We start from the raw sequence: 21,684 nt of genomic DNA on the forward strand, positions 1-21,684 counted from the left end.
TCTAGGGCAAGTCCACCAGAGGTGAAAGAATGTTCCTTCACTTTCTTTACATTTCCAGCATTTATTATCAGACAAATGGTATTGAGGCATCTAATCATAAGCCTGCATTTTTATTAAAGCTTATATGTTTAATCAGGGCTTGTATTTTAAAATGACCTTAAAGATTTTCAAATGTTCATGCCAGGCAGAAGAGCAGCTGCCTAAGAACCTTGGCAAAATGTTTTTACTCCTAGACAAGGGGGCCCCCTGATTTATAGCAGAAAACAATTCTCAAAGTCGTAAAAAGGGAATTACAGGCTGAGAGCCAAGGTTACACTGACCCTACAAATTAAGGGTTGATAAATAGTAAAATGAGCCATATCTTCTTCCTAAGGTTAAAAAGGCCAAGAGCAAAATTGAAAAGCAACTGGTCTGGCTGGCAGAAAGAGAGCATTTTTGGGAAGTCTTTTCTAAAGCTGTTTCTTTCTTAAACTAAGATCCTTTTAAGATTTCTTTTCCTTTTAAAAGGTTATTTATGTATTAAATATATTAGCTTAAATATAATTATGCAAAGGATTTAAGAAATGCTAGATTCTTATTTCATATAGTTGTAAGAGTTGTAACTATCCTGAAATTAAGTCAGCCACCAGCCCCCCCTTGTCAGACAGGAGACGCCATCGAGCACTCCTGATATATGGTTGTCAGGCCTTTTGTTTAGAAACCTTCAAATGAAGGAGATCTCTCAATGTTGATGTGAACTCAAAATCCTTGACATATGCTTAAGATAAAAATTCAAGATTAATCATCTGTTTTGGAAGGCAATAGGGCAAGGAGGGCAAGAGGTGAGCTGGTAATTAAGATTCCTTGTTGAGACACATGTAAGATATATTACTACTTATTTGTCATTTATAGATAGAAGAATATATAGCTTTTTGATTTCCATAAAAGGGCAAGAGGAAATGGGTGTATCTTTTGTGATTGGTTCTAGCAAACAGCCAATAGGAATTTCAACCAGGCTGATTGGACAGAGGCAGCCACAGGAGGAGCAAGGGGGCTGGATTAAGGAAATATAAGTGCTGGCCAGAATGGCAGGAGGCCAGGCCAGAGCTTGGTAACCATATACCACTGTGCCTCATATTTATTTGTCTGACAAATAAATTATTATTTTAATTTCTCTATTGCTGCGTTGAATATTTCATTCCAGCTAAGCGTTAACCACAAGCAGGGTGCTACAATATTATGCCCAATGTCCTGAGCCCACTTTATCATAACCGATTTAACCATTTCGTATGCTTGCATTAATAAAGCATATATTAAATAAAAGAAAAAATTGGGGAACAGAGTCCCTCCTGAGTGGGCAAAGCGCTCTGTGCATGGTCAGAGGCACTGTGGCTGAACAGACCCCTCCTCCAACCAAAAGGGACCACCTTCTTCTCTCTTATGCCCCAACCTACACTAACCCCTCTCAAAATAAAATTAAATCCTCCTCACAACTTTCTACCCCTCCCCCACTTTTCCTCCGATCGATGATCTCCGCGCTCCGCTCGCCTCGCCTCCCTCCGCCCTCACAACACCGCCGCCCATCGACCACTCGGCAGTCTCCCGCCGCGCGCCGGGCCCTGCGCTCCGCCGCTCTGCGCCTGCGCACTAGCGGCCAAGATGGCGGCGCCCGGTGGGCTGCAGGAGGAGGCGCTGAAGAGGAAGGAGCGGCTGAAGGCTCTGAGGGAGAGAACCGGGGCGGCGGCGGCGGCGGCCAGGCAGGTCGGCTGGGGGAGCGGGGCGAGGGGTTAAGGGCGGCGGCTTCGGGTCCGAATGGGGCGGGGGGGGGGGGAGCAGGGCCGAGGCCGGCCTGGCGTGGTGGGAGAGCAGGAAGGCAGCCCTGGTGGATCGGGCCCCGAAGCTTCACCCTCAGCCCTGTGGATCCCGAGGAGGAGGGGGAGGGGCGAATGACCGTCCCTGCCAGGTCACTTTTTGTGTCCCCCCTTCAAATATTTTTTATTTATTATTTTTTTTTAATTTATTATTATTATTATTATTTTATTAATTTTTTAGAAAAATTTTCTTTTACAGATTTAAATAACACATTCATATCCACTACAATACAAAATTCTTTTGGACTTCCCCCCGCTCCCTCCACAATCCTCATAATTTTAAATTTATTTCACATTTCCTTTATGAATGTATTGCCAGTTGATTAATCTTTACAGCTCTTATCCCTCTCACAATACCCTTTCTCATCACAAAGCCTCTTTAAATCCAACTAGCGTTGTCTGTTCATCACAAATATTTTCCAGATAAATCGTAAACTTTCTCCAGTCCTGTGTGAACTTGTGATCTTTCTGATATCTAATTTTTCCTGTCAGTTTGTCTAATTCAGCAAAATCCATCAGTTTCCGTCTCCATTCTTCCAATGTTGGTAATTCTTCTTGTTTCCATTTTTGAGCCATTAAAATTCTTGCCGCAGTCACTGCATATTGAAAAAGTTTATAATATTATTATTATTAATTTTCTACTTAATAATATATCACCACATCAGTGTTTTCCACTTTACTTCCCTGGCACTTCGGAGCCTATTGTTTTAATCAGGGTTCCTCAAACTCGGCCCTCCAGATGTTGTTGTTTTTTTTTTTTGGCCTACAACTCCCATGATCCTTAGCTAGCAGGACTAGTGGCCAGGGATTATGGGAATTGTAGTCTCAAAAACATCTGGAGGGCCGAGTTTGAGGAAGCCCGGTTTTAAGTATTAAAACTGCTTCTTTTATGGGGTACCCAAGAGCCCGTAGAGAGTCCTTTTGTAGGTTCTCTATTGGTAGGTGAAAATAACAGAGGCCAACCAGAGAATATTGAGAAGCAAAGCAGCTAGCAAGCCTGATCTTTATTGATCTGTTGCAACAGGGTGCTCCCCTCACACGCAGGAGAAGGAGGAGCACTTTATATAAGCCTGCCCTGATATAAACATTTTAAATTGCCCACCCTGGAGTCCAAGACCACCCCCAGAAACATCATACATACATCACAGAAAAGGCGGTCTACAACAGAAATCTGAGCGGGTTGTTTTTACCCTGTCTGCCAGGTTACCAAATAAAAATAAAAAAGTCCTTCCAGTAGCACCTTAAAGGTAAAGGTAAAGGTACCCCTGCCCGTACGGGCCAGTCTTGACAGACTCTGGGGTTGTGCGCCCATCTCACTTAAGAGGCCAGGGGCCAGCGCTGTCCGGAGACACTTCCGGGTCACGTGGCCAGCGTGACATCGCTGCTCTGGCCAGAGCCAGAGCCAGAGCCGCACACGGAAACGCCGTTTACCTTCCCGCTGGTAAGCGGTCCCTATTTATCTACTTGCACCCGGAGGTGCTTTCGAACTGCTAGGTTGGCAGGCGCTGGGACCGAGCAGCGGGAGCGCACCCCGCCGCAGGGATTCGAACCGCCGACCTTTCGATCGGCAAGTCCTAGGCGCTGAGGCTTTAACCCACAGCGCCACCTGCGTCCCTTAGAGACCAATAGCACCTTAGAGACCAATTAAGTTTGTTATTGGCATGCACATTTCTTCAGATACTATTCTTCAGATACTTCAGACCAACACGGCTACCTACCTGTTGCCAGTTTTCCTGTTAATGGTCACTTTGACTGGATTACTTGGGGAGTCTGGCCATTCTTTTGTAATGATAATACTTAATTCCTGAGCCAGGTCACAGGCTCACCCTATTCACACCTTAAATGTGCCCTTAAGGCAGGATTTGTGAGGACAGAGACAATGAGGAGGTTTCTGCATTTCCTTTGACCTTGTAGAGAAATATTTGAGGTGACTGAGAGAGTCAAAATGGCTTTAGGACTTTTCCTGTGGGTTTCAGACATGTGGTTTTATATATTTTTATATGTGTTTGCTTGGTACATTTCTGAACATTTATTTTATATATATGACGTAAAAATTTCTATAACACTATCAATTTCCTTCCCTCCCACCTCATGGTTTTCAAAATTAACTTTTATATCATTTTGCATCCCTGACCACTGGTCCTGTTAGCTAGGGATGATGGGAGTTGTAGTCCCAAAACATCTGGAGGGCCGAGTTTGGGGGTGCCTGACATAGGGTATGCGGGACTTGGATCTCCTGTGATCCTCAGAAATGAACTCTAATGTGTTTTGGGGGGGGGTGGAGAGATTGTAGTAACTTTTTTAAAAAAAATAATATTTATTCAAATTTTAAAGGTTACAAAAAGAATCAAAAAAGAAAACAAAACAGTACATCAAAGCAAATCACATCCAAGAAAAAGTAAAAGTGCGAAAACAGAAAAAAAGTTAAAAATACATACAGTCAAAAAGTCAAAAAGAAAAAAGAACAAGTAAAACCTTTACATATTTTCCTTTCTTTAACTTATTTCCTTGACTTCCTCACACCTCCCCTCTTTATATTCTAGTTCAGATAGGTATTTCAGCAAATCCTTCATCTTGTTTTTATCCTAATAATTTATCTTGATATCCTGTAATTTTTCATTCTCTCTTTCACCAATTATCCATCCATTTTTACTTTATTTAATCTTATTTCTCATTAAAACTGATATATTTGAACTTATTCTCTTAAGACGTTTCCCCTAGGGTTATAAAAATTTCATTCCACGATTTTTCCATTTTTCATTAAAAAAATTTTTTAAAAAAAATCTCAATATATACATTTTTAATTCCCAATTTTCTTCCACCATCTCCCCTCCCCGGTCTCGGCCCCTACCAACAGTTCCATCAACCTCCAACAGTCCATCAACCTGGAGATCTTAAATCCGAGGCTCTTAACTCTTCTTCATGTCCCGTCTGCGAGATTGCAGTAACTTTTGAAGGCCTAGAGGTAGGGTTTTCGAATCCAGGAGCATGTGAGCAGCTTAAGGTGCCATGATATGAAGAATTTGAGGAGGCAGAGATTTCCGTATGAAATCTCTTTGATGATACAAGCACGTCCAACTCCCAAGAGACTGCGATCTACTCCCAGTACAAAAAAACTGGCAGTGATCTACCCATTTTTTTTTCAGGGGGAAGCCAAAGTTATAGAGCTTTGGGGGGGGGAGCCAACAGATACCCCTAGCGCAGGGGGCGGGAGGAGGCATCATTGCTAGACCGCGATCGACTACCAACGTGAGGTGATCGCGATCAACCTGTTGGACGTGCCTAATATAGTATACATACAGTGGTGCCCCGCAAGACGAACGCCTCGCAAGACGGAAAACCCGCTAGACGAAAGGGTTTTCCGTTTTGGAGGCGCTTCGCAAAACGAATTTCCCTATGGGCTTGCTTCGCAAGACGAAAATGTCTTGCGAGTTCCTACGGGGTTCCCCCCCCCCTTTTCCTAAGCCCTAAGCCGCTTATCAGCTGATCCGCTAAAAGCCGCTAAACCGCTAATAGCGCTAATTCGCTAAGCTGTCAATGGGCTTGCTTTGCAAGACGAAAAAACCGCTATACGAAGAGCCTCACGGAACGGATTAATTTCGTCTTGCGAGGCACCACTGTATGGTCAAAAGAAAGAGACACTGCTCTGGACCAGAAACCCTGGGTTCAAATTTCTGCTTGGTTCTAAGTGCAGTAGGCAGCCTTGAGTGTGTATGTGTGTGCTCCGCCCCTTTCTTTTAATTTGTGGGTGATAATACTGATAAATAACTTGCAGATTGATTGTTTATCTGTACTACTGGCACAGTGTACACATACCACTTTAAACACTTTAAAAGCACTCAACGGAAACTCCCCGTTTACAGACATTCAAGGCATAGGTGCATTGCCACGAACCTGGAAGTGGTACGAAAAATGGCAAAAACAGCTCTAAAAAAGCACAAAAACAGTCTTGGGACCCCTTGGAGGCCTGTGGAGATTTGGAGTTTGAGTGATGAGGTTTGGAAGGAGTATATGCAATTTCACTTAAATGACTCAGAACATTTACCCTGCATAAATAGGGAGTTTGCCTGTATAATAATTTGTCGTTGTTTAGTCGTTTAGTCGTGTTCAACTCTTCGTGACCCCATTGACAAGAGCACATCATAATAATTTAGTAATATTTATTGGGCATTTTCCTTATGATGGAAGGCATAAACATTTGGGACTTCTTTTTTGGGGGGTATTGAATCCTGAGGAGTTATGCTTGACGTTTATGAATGGTGTAGCAAGACAAAAAGAATTTGTCTGCTTTGAACCCACCCGTGAAAATGACTGGCAGTAGATTCAGTTGCTGATGAAGAGTATCACTAGAAGTTCCTTTGAAAAAATAACTTCTAAATTCACAGAGGAATAGATCTGCCAGAGGCTATTTGCTAAAATGGAAACCTCCCTTGTTCAGAATACTTTTGATAATCTGATACTAGGAACTAATAGGACTCCGTTAGCTCCATCGTTCCTCAGCTGTGAACGGCCGGGAGCATCTAGCTGGCTACTATTGGAATACCTAAAATAGGCACTCCATATGTTTTCATGATTTGAACGCTTTATTCCAGATCTTCTCAGGGCACACCTGTGTACGTTTAGCATTGGGTACTTCATGCATTGCTGGAGGAGACACTTGAGAGTTCCATGGACTGCAAGAAGGTCAAGCCTTTCCATTCTTAAGGAATTCAGCCCTGAGTGCTCACTGGAAGGACAGATCCTGAAGCTGAGGCCCCAAGACTTTGGCCACCTCATGAGAAGAGAAGACTCCCTGGAAAAGACCCTGATGTTGGGAACGATGGAGGGCACAAGGAGAAGGGGACGGCAGAGGACAAGATGGTTGGACAGTGTTCTCGAAGCTACCAGCATGAGTTTGACCAAACTGCGGGAGGCAGTGGAAGACAGGAGTGCCTGGCGTGCTCTGGTCCAGGGGGTCACGAAGAGTCGGACACGACTAAATGACTAAACAACAACAACACTTCATGCATAACCTATGTACCATGACAATATCTGCAATATATCCTGAAATAGCTTGATAACGTGAACTGACTTGGTGATTCTACATTGAGGAGGGGGGATACCATTGGCCCCAGCTGAGGCCATGAAGTGCTTGTTCTCTCACATGCTGTTGTCTACTTCACATCTACGCCGTCATTGAAGAGCGCTGCTTTTGTCCCTTGGAAACCTTTTATTTCTTAATTAAAAAGAAATACGATAGCTGAAGGTTTGCTGGAGCTTTCCTTGCCGCCAGTGCCCCCAAGAAGTTGCGGCTTCTATGAATTATCCATGTTAGGAATAAAGTGATTTGTCAAGATAAGCCGCCTACCCCCACAGCTCATCGTTTATTAATAGCCTGACTAATAAAGTTTCTGAAAGCTTGGGAAAATGGATTGCTTCAGGCCAGGCGGTTCAGCCTCTCAGACCAGGTGGGCCACAGCAGTACTTTGACACAGAACCCACGAGCCACGCAATGAATTAAATTTCCATATCGTGAATTAAAGTGTTCACAGTACAGGGGTACCTCAGCTTACATATGTTGCAGGTTACAGACTCCACTAACCCAGAAATAGTGCTTCAGGTTAAGAACTTTGCTTCAGGATGAGAACAGAAATTGTGCTCCAGCGCCGCAGTGGCAGCAGGAGGCCCCATTAGCTAAAGTAGTGCTTCAGGTTAAGAACAGTTTCAGGTTAAGTACGGACCTCCGGAACGAATTAAGTAATTAACCCGAGGTACCACTGTATAGCTAATATTATTTAATATACACAATATATTTAATAGAACATATGTAATTAAATGCACAATTAATAGATTTTATAGACTTATTTATTTAGCAAAATTAATAACGCAAACATTGAGCTCCTGTCAGGATATCAAAAGATGGGGTATAAATAAATATTATCATAATAAATTATTTTAGACGGCTTCCAGTCAAAATGATTCAAGGCTTTGGTGAAGCCAGTAAATAAACGCAGCCCGTGAAGAAGAAGAAAAGTTCACAGAGTTGTGGGGCTAGTGTTCAAAATCTGCCAGGCATACAATCCTGTGTTGCCCGGTTGCAACCATATGGAGATCTCTAGGTGCTAGGTTGGCAACTGACATCTCCATCTGGCTGGATGGCACTGCTGCAATCCTGTTGTTGTTGTTGTTGTCGCTTAGTCGTGTCCGCCTCTTCGTCACCCCCTGGACCAGAGCACGCCAGGCACTCCTGTCTTCCACTGCCTCCTGCAGTTCGGTCAAACTCATACTGGTAGCTTCAAGAACACTGTCCAACCATCTCGTCCTCTGTCGTCCCCTTCTCCTGGTGCCCTCCATCTTTCCCAACATCAGGGTCTTTTCCAGGGAGTCTTCTCTTCTCATGAGGTGGCCAAAGGATTGGAGCATCAGCTTCACAATCTCTCCTTCCAGCTGCAACCCTAGGCACACTTTTTTGAGGATAAGAAAGCTCCTCTGGATGCAGCGGTTCTTACTTCCAAGCAAACAACAACAACAACAATAACAACAATGACAAAGTTCCTTGAAAATAAAGGGAAAAAGGCACCTAGACCATGGGTAGGCAAACTAAGGCCCGGGGGCCGGATCCAGCCCAATTGCTTTCTAAATCTGGCCCGCAGACAGTCCGGGAATCACGGTGCTTATTGTGCGGCATAGGAATTCGTTCATTTTCTCTCTCCAAAATATAGTCCAGCCCCCCACAAAGTCTGAGGGACAGTGGACCGGCTCCCTGCTGAAAAAGTTTACAGACCCCTGGCCTAGACAGTCCATTTTGACGATTGTAACCTAGGTTTAAGTCGCCATTTGGTTGTATACGGTGGAGCCTTGGGTTACGTACCGTCCTCCTTACGAATGCTTTGGGTAACTAGCTCTACTAACCCGGGAGCAGATGCCCTTAGTTGCGAACTTTGCCCCGGGATGCGAGCGGAAGTCGCGCGCCGGCGGTGCGGCAGCAGTGGGAGGCCCCAGTAGCTGAAGCGTGCCTCGTGTTAAGAACGGTTTCGGTTTAAGAACAGACCTCCAGAATTGATTGTCTGTAACCGGAGGTACCACTGTAGCTGGGTTTCTAACTCTGGCGTCCACCTGCACCTGGAGGGCCCGTCTGTCTCGCTTTCCTGCTGGACTAAGAGCTCCCAGGTCAGTGTGTCGGGGTGGCCAAGAAGGAAGATGTTGCTCAGCTTCGCTCCGCCAGGTGAGAGTGGGCGAGTGGGCTGGTGGAAGAAGATTGGAAGAAATTTAAAGTTTATCTACAGAAACATTGTAAAATTAAGGAATGTTAGAAGGATGTTGGAATGAAGTAATGTGGTTTTAGCAGAAATGATATAAAGGATTAAGTAAAAATGGATTGTTAATTGGTGAAAGAACAGAATGCAAAATTATAGTATATTAAGATAAATTATTAGGATAAAAATAAAGATGGAAAGGATTTGCTGAAATATCTAATTGAATTACAGTGGTGCCTCGCAAGACGAAAAGAATCCGTTCCGCGATTCTCTTCGTCTAGCGGTTTTTTCGTCTTGTGAAGCAAGCCCATTGACGGCTTAGCGGATTAGCGCTATTAGCGGCTTAGTGGCTTAGCGGATAAGCAGATAAGCGGCTTAGCGGCTTAGAAAAGACATTTCGTCTTGCGAAGCAAGCCCATAGGGAAATTCGTTTTGCGAAGCGCCTCCAAGACGGAAAACCCTTTCGTTTAGCGGGTTTTTTATCTTGCGAGGCATTCGTCTTGCGGGGCACCACTGTAGAATACAAAAAAGGGAGGTATGAGGAGGTCAAGGAAATAAGCAAAGGAAAGAAAGTTATGTAAAGGATTGATTTGTTGTTTTTTTAATTATCTGCATTTTTTATTTTATCTTTTCGTGTTTTTCCCCCCTTTGTTCTTGTACTGTTCTGTATTTTTATTTTATTTATTTTTTTTTGTGTAAATATGTTCTTTATTTTTTCTTTTTGTAACCTTTAAAATCTCAATAAAAATCTATTGGGGGAAAAAAAAAGAGAGTGGGCGAGTGGGCAGTGAGCTGCTGCTGGAGGCGGCTCTGGAACAGCCATGCCACTGACGCTGCCAGTGGGAGCCCAAAGCAGCGTGGCACAGGATCGCTCCCTCGGCTGCTGTGGGAAAGCGCTGTCTGCAGACCCCCTTCTTCCTGTCACCCACCAAGGGCCGCCTCAGAAGGCTGAATATTGGATCACCCAGCGTAGACTAAACCCTGCTTCTGGTTTTGCTTTGGGGGAGTTGCTGTTGCATCTTGCTGACCCTATAGGCCCCAAAAGACACAAAATAAAGCCTAATGTGAGTCAAGTTGCTCACGGAGATGGTTTTTTTTGTCCAGGCCTTATTAAATGGATGACACTCTGTTCAGCTGTGCATTTCCTGTTTTCTTTCCTGTTTTCGCACTGCATGAGGAAGTGGAACAGCCTCTTCAGGCCACGTTCAGCAGAGCCCCAGAGAAAAATAGGAAAGAGAACTCTTGTGTTGGTGTGATAAGGTCTGTGGTTTGCTCTGGCTGAGGCAGGAAGTGAAGCTCTTGTCTTGCTGCCTGATTTCAGAATACAAATGATAGCTTTCCATTTTAACACCCAAAGCCTGGTTTCGCTGGCTCATGAAACACTTTCTGCTGTCTTAGCAAATGATCGTTATCAAGGCTTAGGCTGGGTAGTTTTTAAGGGAAGGAAATGCATTTTTTTAAAAAAAGTATTCGACTTATTTGGATTTTTAATTTGCATTAAAAATAAAGAAAAGAAGCTACAGCAACAGTCCCTGTACAAAGGAAGAAATGCATGTACAGTGGTACCTCGGGTTAAGAACTTGATTCGTTCTGGAGGTCTGTTCTTAACCTGAAACTGTTCTTAACCTGAAGCACCTCTTTAGCTAATGGGGCCGCTGCACCGCTGCTGCATGATTTCTGATCTCATCCTGAAACAAAGTTCTTAACCCGAGGTACTATTTCTGGGTTAGCGGAGTCTGTAACCTGAAGCATATGTAACCTGAAGCGTATGTAACCCAAGGTATCACTGTATTGCTCTGCTCCCATGTGGCTCTCAGAAGTGCTAAAGGGATACATATGGAGATAACATTAGTCTTTCTTCATGCCAGTGACCTTCCCTGGCCCAGCAGCTTTTCAAATCTTGGTGCATGCTTTCAACTTAAGCAAATCTTATAGAGCCCTTGTTTTGGGAGGTTTATGCCTCACTTTTCCCCCCACACCCCTGATATCTGCGGCTACAGGACTCCCACTTTTGGAACTGCCCTGTGGAGTGTTTTCCTAGGCCCAGATTGCAGCCTTTATATATTTTAGCCAGGTTTGTGGTGCTGTATGCATGCTAGAAATATTCTCTGCTGGTAGCATTGCTGCCTCTCTGTGGCATGGGACGGGAGACCTTTCCAATCCAGCCAGTTGTAACTTATTTCTTGAGCAACCCCGAAGCCACACGGTTCACAATCCCTCCCTCCTCTTTTCTGCAGAATCTGGGTCTTGGCAGCAGAGCGTTGCTCAGAGTTAAAGAGAAACTGTGCTAACAGAGGGCAGAAAAGGTGGCGAAATCTCTCTCCTTGAGCGCAGAGGATGTGACAGCTTTGAAAACTTGCTATCAAGTTTTTTAGATCGGTTGGCGCCAGTCTGTGTACTGGTATAAATAAAGAAGCAAAAGAGGGCTAGATGTGGATAACAAATGTGGAACAAGGCTGCGAGACAACTTTCTAAACACATTTTACAAGTACATGGAAAGTGAGGGATTTTATAGCAAAGTGCCTTCCGTGTCTAAGAACTCATGCTGTATTCTTTTTTCCAACCCACCCACTTAACTTTTTCAGTCTTGGCTATTTCTCTCTTTTTGGATTCATTGTTTATAGGGGTCAGAAAAAAAAAAGAACTGAAATTTAGGCCAGGGGTAGCCAGAATGGTCCCCTTCAGATGCTGTGGACTCCCATCATCCCAGACTGCTGGGAGTTGTAGTAAGAGTCTTAATGTTCTGCCGACGGAGCACCTAGCTTTTTAATCCCTTGGCCAGGAAAGCCTTGTAAAAGGTTAAGATGCCAGGTTTGTGCTCAAGGCCAAAAAACGTTTCAGCTTCTTACATTCTGGCATCAAAATATAATGGGTGTCCAGGTAACTCGGGGCCTAGCACAATTGATGCTTTTGAATTCTGGTGCTGGAGGAGACTCTTGAGAGTCCCATGGACTGCAAGAAGATCAAACCTCTCCATTCTGAAGGAAATCAGCCCTGAGTGCTCACTGGAAGGAGAGATTGTGAAGCTGAGGCTCCAAGACTTTGGCCACCTCATGAGAAGAGAAGACTCCCTGGAAAAGACCCCGATGTTGGGGAAGATGGAGGGCACAAGGAGAAGGGGATGACAGAGGACGAGATGGTTGGACAGTGTTCTTGAAGCTACCAGCATGAGTTTGACCGAACTGCCGGAGGCAGCGGAAGACAGGAGTGCCTGGCGTGCTCTGGTCCAGGGGGTCATGAAGAGTCGGACATGACTAAGCGACTAAACAACAACAACAAGCACTTTGAAGATCCATGCAGTAGTGGCTGCAATCTTGGGCAGCGAATTCTTAACATGCCTTGATGGTTTTGTATAGTGTCTTGTCTCTCAGATATTCCCGTCCTTAACAGCCTGAGCCAATACAACCCTTACATTCAGAGCTAGCTGGTTTTAGCGTTGGAGGATTAACCTTTCAGCCACCAAGGTGCCTCTTGCGGCACCTAACCATCCATGCCATAGAATTGGTTTTCCTGGTCGTAGCCAAGTGGTCTGGTGTATTCTTCTGCACATTTCTGCTGCACCTCGGTGGTTAACTCTGTTGTGTTCAGCTCTCAGCCAAGGTCACTTTTAATGAATGCTAGATTTCCCAGCCAAAGTTTCGTCCCTCCCCTCTTGTTTCCAGGCTTACAATCCAAAGATAGCAGCAGCGCCTCCCCTTGTGAAGAGCCAAGGCTCCTCAAGGAATTTCAGGTTTTGAAAGGACAAAATCAAATGCCCATGAAGAGCATGTTCTTTTTTTCTGCTTTTAAAATGCCAACCCTGGCTTGGCTAACCGGGCCTGTATTATTGAACTGTATCCCTCGTCAAGCATCTCTGCCTTTCCCCAGCAGGGCTTTTGTGTTTGATTTAAAAAGGGATTGTGAGGGAGGGGGGGGGTGGTAAGAGAAGACTAGGGGGAAACTAGGTTAATGATCAACTCCAAAAATGCACAGTTAGATCTGTGTCTTGCACCCAAGTGGGAATGCTTAATTAGTATCTGCGAAGCATGTGATTTACATCTGCAAACGACTCCCTGCTGTTGTTTGAAATTAACCTGTTATGTGTGTTCACATCATATATATAAATAGCAGCTTCTGTCTTGAATATTTGTTAATATCACAGAAGTGCTGTACACGGATGGCTATTTACAGACGGCTGAAGAGAGAGTGAGAACACAAGAACAAGCTTTTGCCCTTGAGGACCTTATAACAGGATAGGTTTGAACCCTCTCTTCTGTGCAAGCCAGGAAGAATCAGTTGACACATTCATGGCTGGTTAACTGGTACAAGGGGGAAGAACTCACGTTTTTTAATTCTGCAGTGGCTTCCCCATTTATAGCATAGCCAATGTTTAGCTTTTCACAGACATACTGTCTGGGCTTGTGGGGTGGCAATGTTGAACGCAAAATCTGAGAGGAGATTTTTGGATGCCCACGTTTGGTGGCAAATGGTTTCTTTTTAAATATTTGCAAATTTCCCTTTACAGTGGTACCTCAGGTTACATACGCTTCAGGTTACAGACTCCGCTAACCCAGAAATAGTGCTTCAGGTTAAGAACTTTGCTTCGGGATAAGAACAGAAATTGTGCTCCGGCCGCGCAGCGGCAGCAGGAGACCCCATTAGCTAAAGTGGTGCTTCAGGTTAAGAACAATTTCAGGTTAAGAATGCACCTCCGAAACGAATTAAGTATTTAACCCGAGGTGCCACTGTAATAGCTTTTACCAAAATTGGTTTTGGTACAGTGAAAAGAACCCCAAAAGCCATATAGAAGAAGATGCATTAACAACAACAACGTAGCAAGACCAAATATTTATTATGTGGTACATAAAAATGAGAAGGCCATTGCATTCCTCATTTCCCTGCAAAGAAACACACAGAGATTAGTAGTCTTAAAAAAAGCAACATTTTTAAATAGCCTGCCCACCCACATATAGCTGTGTCATAGAATCATAGAATCATAGAGTTGGAAGAGACCACAAGGGCCATCGAGTCCAACCCCCTGCCAAGCAGGAAACACCATCAGAGCACTCCTGACATATGGTTGTCAAGCCTCTGCTTAAAGACCTCCAAAGAAGGAGACTCCACCACACTAATGGGCAGCAAATTCCACTGTCAAACAGCTCTTACTGTCAGGAAGTTCTTCCTAATGTTTAGGTGGAATCTTCTTTCTTGTAGTTTGGAACCATTGCTCCGTGTCCGCTTCCCTGGAGCAGCAGAAAACAACCTTTCTCCCTCCTCTATGTGACATCCTTTTATATATTTGAACATGGCTATCATATCACCCCTTAACCTCCTCTTCTCCAGGCTAAACATGCCCAGCTCCCTTAGCCGTTCCTCATAAGGCATCGTTTCCAGGCCTTTGACCATTTTGGTTGCCCTCCTCTGGACACGTTCCAGTTTGTCCGTGTCCTTCTTGAACTGTGGTGCCCAGAACTGGACACAGTACTCCAGGTGAGGTCTGACCAGAGCAGAATACAGTGGCACTATTACTTCCCTTGATCTAGATGCTATACTCCTATTGATGCAGCCCAGAATTGCACAGACACAGAATTGTGTCAGTGATGTCAAAAAGTTCAGGTGTTGGGTGGGTGGGGGAGGTAATGGGACATCTCTTTGTTAAGATCTCCTCCTTCTGCACTTGGCTGATTTGGCAGCCAGGTGAAGCTACCTTTTTGCATATATTTCTAACTGTTGACCACCTTCTGGGAAGGGAAAACAGCAGTGTTGTCACACCAGAGAAACTCCAGAACTTTGCATGCAGGAAGGTCCCTGATTCAGTCCTTGGTGATTCCAGTTTTAAATGAAGAGGTAGCAAGTGACTGTCATAATAACTGTCAAGAGACTTCTTGCACGTGGCAGAAAGCCAGTTGTTGCACAATAAGGAAGCGAATTGGGGCATCGGTGTACATAAAAGGTAATGGTAAAGGACCCCTGACAGTTAAGCGATTCACCCTCTTGTCAGAATAGTCATGCGATTTAGTGAGTAGATCCAGTGAGTTGGCCAGAGATACAGATACAGTGGTACCTCGGGTTAAGTACTTAATTCGCTCTGGAGGTCCGTTCTTAACCTGAAACTGTTCTTAACCTGAAGACCACTTTAGCTAATGGGGCCTCCTGCTGCTGCCGCGCCGCCGGAGCACAATTTCTGTTCTCATCCTGAAGCAAAGTTCTTAACTCGAGGTACTATTTCTGGGTTAGCAGAGTCTGTAACCTGAAGTGTATGTAACCCAAAGCGTATGTAACCCGAGGTACCACTGTACTTGTAAGGTGGGGGCAGTGAAGGGTTGTTTTGGGGATGGAAACTGCATCAGAAAATGTTCAGTTTGCATTGGAAACTGATGACTTAGAACAGCCTTCACCAACTGGCTGCCCTCCAGATGTTTTGGACTACAAATCCCATCAGCCCCAGCCAGCATGGCCAGGGATGATGGGAGGGAGTTGTAGTCCAGGCTTCCTGAACCTTGGCCCTCCAGATGTTTTTGGCCTACAACTCCCATGATCCCTAGCTAGCAGGACCAGTGGTCAGGGATGATGGGAATTGTAGTCTCAAAACGTCTGGAGGGCCGAGGTTGAGGAAGCCTGCTGTAGTCCAGAACTTCTAAATGGGGCGCCAAGTTGGCGAAGGCTGCCCTAGAAAGGGATCTGCTTTGGCATGTTTATTTTACGGTACTTGCCTTTTATAAACCAAGTTAAAGACTCTGAAACTGCCAAGCTTTCATAGGATGGTATTTGCAGCTGGTGTCCATTCATTGTTGCTGGTGAACTTAGAAAATGGAAAGTTTTCTGTGCAAGAATAAAGCACTGGGCGGTGGGGGAAAATCCTGACTCTCATTGCTGAGCGGAGATCGAGAGGTCATAGCTCAATGCCGGAGCATCTTCCCCTATGTGAAAAGGTCTCAAGATTAATTTTTGGACCTCTCCATTCAAAAGATCTGATAGCTGGCGGTGAGAAAGGGCTTTGCCCAAAGTCCCACCTTATGGTACTTAGGCCTTGAAGGACCAGCGATTTGAAATAAATGAATCCAAAAATGGTGCAGGTATAACATTAGTATCTGTGTCTTTATTTACTTTGGGGGTGTGTGGTAGCAATAAATCACCACGATTAAAATTATAAATAAAAGCTTCTCTCTTTCCCACCCCACCCTGGGCTCTAGTGCATATTCTGCACTGGGGGAAAACGCCCCCTTTATTGCACAATATAAATGCCAACCTCTCCCGGTTTGTTTAGCTTTGCTGACGGGTTCTTGGCGTGCATTTCAGCACACACTGCCCCCTCCACTTTTGAGTGCTTGGAAATCCAAGGGAATGTTTCACCCTTTGGAGTGGCAGGGCGGAAGTTTGCAGCCTCTGATAAAGGGAGGCGATGGAATGAGCGTGGTCTGCCTGAGTGCTGTTTTGAGTTCTGGATTATGGCTGCTTGGACAGTTTTTTCTTTCTTTCTCTTTTAATGGACTCTTGTAAGCAAACCGGTTTCTTGCAAACCAAAGGAATGTACCCAGCAAACCCTTTGCTTTGGTCCTTTTGTAGGCAGATGTTAGCTTTCTCCATATAAAAAGCAGGTAGGCAACCGCAGAGTTTGGCTGATCTTGGTAAAAGGTAAAGGTAACGGGACCCCTGACCATTGGGTCCAGTCGTGGCCGACTCTGGGGTTGCGGCGCTCATCTCGCTTTATTGGCCGAGGGAGCTGGCGTACAGCTTCTGGGTCATGTGGCCAGCATGACTAAGCCGCTTCTGGCGAACCAAAGCAGCGCACGGAAATGCCGTTTACCTTCCTGCTGGAGTGGTACCTATTTATCTACTTGCACTTTGATGTGCTTTCGAACTGCTAGGATGGCAGGAGCAGGGACTGAGCAACGGGAGCTCACCCCATTGCGGGGATTCGAACCGCCGACCTTCTGATCGGCAAGTCCTAGGCTCTGTGGTTTAACCCACAGCACCACCCACAGAGTTTGGCTGATCTTGGCAGGCAACTATTATTAGTAGCTTCCTGCAAATCTTTGGGTACATGTAGAAGACACTCTGCTCACTGGAAGTACAGATCATGAAGCTGAAGCTCCAATACTTTGGCCACCTCATGAGAAGAGAAGACTCCCTGGAAAAGACCCTGATGTTGGGAAAGATGGAGGGCACAAGGAGAAGGGGACGACAGAGGACGAGATGGTTGGACAGTGTTCTCGAAGCTACAAACATGAGTTTGACCAAACTGCGGGAGGCAGTGGAAGACAGGAGTGCCTGGCGTGGAGTGTTTGCCATGGGGTCACGAAGAGTCGGAAATGACTAAACAACAAGAAGACACTCTATCCTTCCTTCTCTTTCTTTCTTTCTTTCTCTCTCTCTCTCTCTCTGTGTGTGTGTGTGTGTGTTTTTGTGTGTGTGTTGCTATCTCATTTTCACATTGCATTTCAGAGACACTCTGGAGCAGTAGGAACCTATTGCAACTTATTAAGTGTTTCTAAACCCCAGCATGAATTGAGATGAACTTCCCCTCAAGGGTCTTGTTTGGTTGATGTGCAGAGAGGTCTAAACCTTAGACTTGATCTCTCTCCCTGTAGCCTGAAGTCTTTCATCAGCTGCACCTCCCTCAGCCCTGTTGTGCATCTTCCTCAAATGTTTTTGCCTCTCTGGAATGTGTCCTTGAACACTGATAACACCTCTTCCTTGCCTGGGCAGTGAATAGAGGGGTGTGTGCAGAAACCAGCCTGCTGTACAAAGGCAGTGTTAGAAACTCAGATACAGTGGTACCTTGGTTGTCGAAATTAATCTGTCCGGGTGTCTGCTCAACTCCCGGAACGGTTCAGAAAGCAAGGCACGGCTTCCGATTGGCTGCAGGAGCTTCCTGCACTCAATTGGAAGCCGTGTCGGATGTTCAGCTTCCAAAAAAGTTTGCAAACCGGAACACTCAAACCGGTTTGCAGAGCTCGGGAGCCAATTTGTTCGACAAACTAAGCCTTTCGCCGACCAAGGTACCACTGTATATAAGCTAAGTGACAAATGGCTCCTTAAATCAAGTTTACAGTCGCCAAAATGGGATGTCTGGTTGCCATTTTGGGGAAAGACAGCTGTAAAGTCTTATTTTTCAAGGGATGGACTGACTGTGATTGGTTCTCAGTTAAACATCTGGCCGGTTCAGAGGACAGCCTTGAGCAAGGTTTAGAGAATTTAAAGATGAAAAGTCACTTGATTCAGGAACAGTGCACATATTAGCTTATTCCTGCCTCTTAATGGTGACACAGACCATCCATAATGTAGGGCTATTCTTTACAACTGTGGGCAAGGCAGTGGGGTAAGTGAAGACAAGTGACAGCAATTAGCTATAACATCGTTCACTGCTCCTGCTCAGGCTGCACAGAGAAAAAGCATTTTGGTTCCTGAAATTCATTCTGACTGTGCAGATAAAATATACCTTAACTGATAGAATTCTACAGGATGGGGTATTAGCATCTGAAAACGGCCCAGAGCCAGTGGTTGATAGCTAGGTGCAAAATGCACCGGGGAAATTTCGAACACTGTACGAAGGGTAAATGTTACCTTGGTTCCGAGCACAATTCAAAGTGTTGGTGCTGACTTTAAAGTCCTAAACAGCCTCGGTCCTGTATACCTGAAGGAGCGTCTCCACCCCCACCCTTCAGCCTGGACGCTGAGGTCCAGCTCTGAGGGCCTTCTGGCAGTTCCCTCATTGCTTCGGGTTAAGTACTTAATTCGTTCCAGAGGTCCGTTCTTAAGCTGAAACTGTTCTTAACCTGAAGCACCACTTTAGCCAATGGGGCCTCCCGCTGCCGTCACGCCACCGGAGCACAATTTCTGTTCTCATCCTGAAGCAAAGTTCTTAACCCGAGGTAATATTTCTGGGTTAGCGGAGGCTGTAACCTGAAGCGTATGTAACCTGAAGCGTATGTAACCCGAGGTACCACTGTACCAGACTTTCAGACGACATATGAAGGCAGCCCTGTTTAGGAAAGCTTTTAATGTTTAATAGACAATTGTATTTTAATAATTTGTTGGAAGCCACCCAGAATGGCTGGGAAAACCCAGCCAGATGGGTGGGGTATAAATAAATAAATTATTATTATTATTATTATTATTATTATTATTATATTGGTTCTTCCACCCACCTTTGGCTCTGGCCCTGCCTGCTGCTGCCATGTGGCCCCTGAGTGGTTGCCCATAAGGGAATTTGTCCCTCAGTTTGAAAAAGCCCCCTCACACACCCCAGACTAAAAGAAGCTGGAGACTGCTTTCCTTTCCAGCTGCCGCCGCCGCCACCGCAACCCCATCACCTGTTTGTTCCGCTGTGCAAAGTCGTAATATTCAGGCTGCGGTTGCCATCATTTCCATAGCAACCTGCTGCGACTGAGCAAGGATTATGACTTCAATAAGGAGCGAACACCAGGAACTACGGCAGGCTTTTGGGCAGGCTGGCTCTTTGAAAGCAGCTAAGGAGATAAGCACATTTTCCCCTTGTAGGCGGGAATTTCTGAAGGATCTTCGCACTCGGGGCTGGGGCTGGGGCAGGGGCAAAATGCAAATCCCAGACCGGTTTTCAGACACTCCCGACCAATTGGCAAGCCTCTTTCTTCTATGCAGAGATTGGGTAGGAAAGATATCAGATCCATAATTGCAGATTTCTGGGTGCCTGAAATTTCCCCCCCACCCTGTCGCCTGAGAGTTCCTTGTACATTACAGGGGATTCCGGTGGAGGCAGATGGGTCAGGGCATGGGGTGGCCCCCGAAAAGAGAGGCTGGTTGCAGCCTAGACTACACCAGCCAGAGCCTCCCTTGACTTCTTGCTGCATAACTCCTATCTTCTGTCTCTTTCTTCATGCCAAGGCTCCGATTTGGAGAGTGTGTGTTAAACCAGCCTTGCAGGCGGAACGCCCATCCTTATTGCTTAGGCTGTACATCTTCATGAAGTGACAATCATCTCCGATAGCCCATTGGCAATGATAGTCATTGCAGGACCTTAGAACTGATGGGATGCATTAATAATAATATTTTTTTATTTATGCCCCTCCCTTCCCAGTTCAAAAACTGGGCTCAGGGCGGCTTACAAAAAATTTAAAACACTTTAAAACACTTAATTATAAAAGCAGCATAAAATACAGTATAAAACATGAATAGCAATAAAAATCAAAAATCAATTCGATTGATTTTTCGATAATCTCCAGGGCTAGCTGGCTGAATTGGTCCTACTTGGGCCAGCGAGGAGGCCAGGGGAGAATTAGCTGTGGGGTCTCAGAGCGGGAAATCTTCATAAAAGGGGAGGGGGACGGAAGAGAAGGGAAATAAAAGATCAGGCCGAATTCAAATTAGAGGCTAGGCGGAATAGCTCTGTCTTACAGGCCCGACGGAAGGAGGTTATATCCTGAAGGGCTCTAGTCTCATGGGATTCCACTAGGTTGGAGCCATCACTGAGAAGGCCCTGGCCCTGGTGGAGGATAGTCTGACTTCCTTAGGGCCCAGGACCTCTAAACTATGGTTATTCATGGACCTTAAGGTCCTCTGCGGGGCAGACCAGGAGAGGCGGTCCTGTAGATAAAGCTCTGGAGGATGATTTAGGGGAGAGGGTGACTCCTCTAGAAAGAAGGGTGGCAATGTTTGGGATTTTTTTTTCTCATTCTGAGAAGAGGTGAGGAAGAAGTAACATGTTAGAAGTTTATAAAACCATGCCTGGCATGGAGGACATGGGCAGAGGAACGTTTTTCTCCCTCTCTCACAACACTAGAACACGCAATGAAGCTAAATGTTGGAACTTTCGGGACTGATAAAAGAAAGCACCACTTCTTCACTTAGCATATGGTTAAGCCTATGGAAACCTAGACAGCATCTTAAAAAGCAGAGACATCACCTTGCCAACAAAGGTCCGTATAGTTCAAGCTATGGTTTTCCCAGTAGTGATGTACAGAAGTGAGAGCTGGACCACAAAGAAGGCTGATCGCCGAAGAATGGATGCTTTTGAATTCTGGTGCTGGAGGAGACTCTTGAGAGTCCCATGGACTGCAAGAAGATCCAACCTATCCATTCTGAAGGAAATCAGCCCTGAGTGCTCACTGGAAGGACAGATCCTGAAGCTGAGGCTCCAAGACTTTGGCCACCTCATGAGAAGAGAAGACTCCCTGGAAAAGACTCTGATGTTGGGGAAGATGGAGGGCACAAGGAGAAGGGGACGACAGAGGACGAGATGGTGGGACTGTTCTCGAAGCTACCAGCATGAGTCTGACCAAACTGCGGGAGGCAGTGGAAGACAGGAGTGCCTGGCGTGCTCTGGTCCAGGGGGTCACGAAGAGGCGGACACAACTAAACGACTAAACAACAACAACCTATGGAACTCCTCCCAACAGGAGGCAGTGATGGGGGGGGGGAGTGGGCTCTTGTGTTCGAATCCTGGTTGTGGGTTTCCCATACTTGGCCACTGTGAGATCAGGATGCTGGACTTAGATGGGCCATTGGCCTGATCCGGCACACTATCTTTATGTATTCTTTGGTTTAATTTTGTGAGCGGTTGAGGCAGCGTTCCTCAATTACCCAGGGCTGCAAAGTTTATCTTTTTAGGAGGGGAAAAATGCGTCTTATAGAGTGAAAAA

General features: G+C 45.4%; 1 protein-coding gene across 1 annotated transcript in view; it reads left to right on the forward strand.

The window, feature by feature from the left end:
- The first annotated feature begins 1,604 nt into the window (after positions 1-1,604).
- Positions 1,605-21,684, forward strand: part of CCDC12 (coiled-coil domain containing 12) — a 35,990-nt gene continuing 15,910 nt past the window's right edge. The window contains exon 1 of the mRNA XM_079947094.1: positions 1,605-1,740. Coding sequence (XP_079803220.1) covers positions 1,639-1,740 — 102 coding nt within the window. The 5' untranslated portion in view covers positions 1,605-1,638. The remainder of the gene's footprint in view (positions 1,741-21,684) is intronic.

The sequence above is a fragment of the Podarcis cretensis genome (assembly GCF_951804945.1).
Source record: "Podarcis cretensis genome assembly, chromosome: 12".
NCBI classification, from domain to species: Eukaryota; Metazoa; Chordata; class Lepidosauria; order Squamata; family Lacertidae; genus Podarcis; species Podarcis cretensis.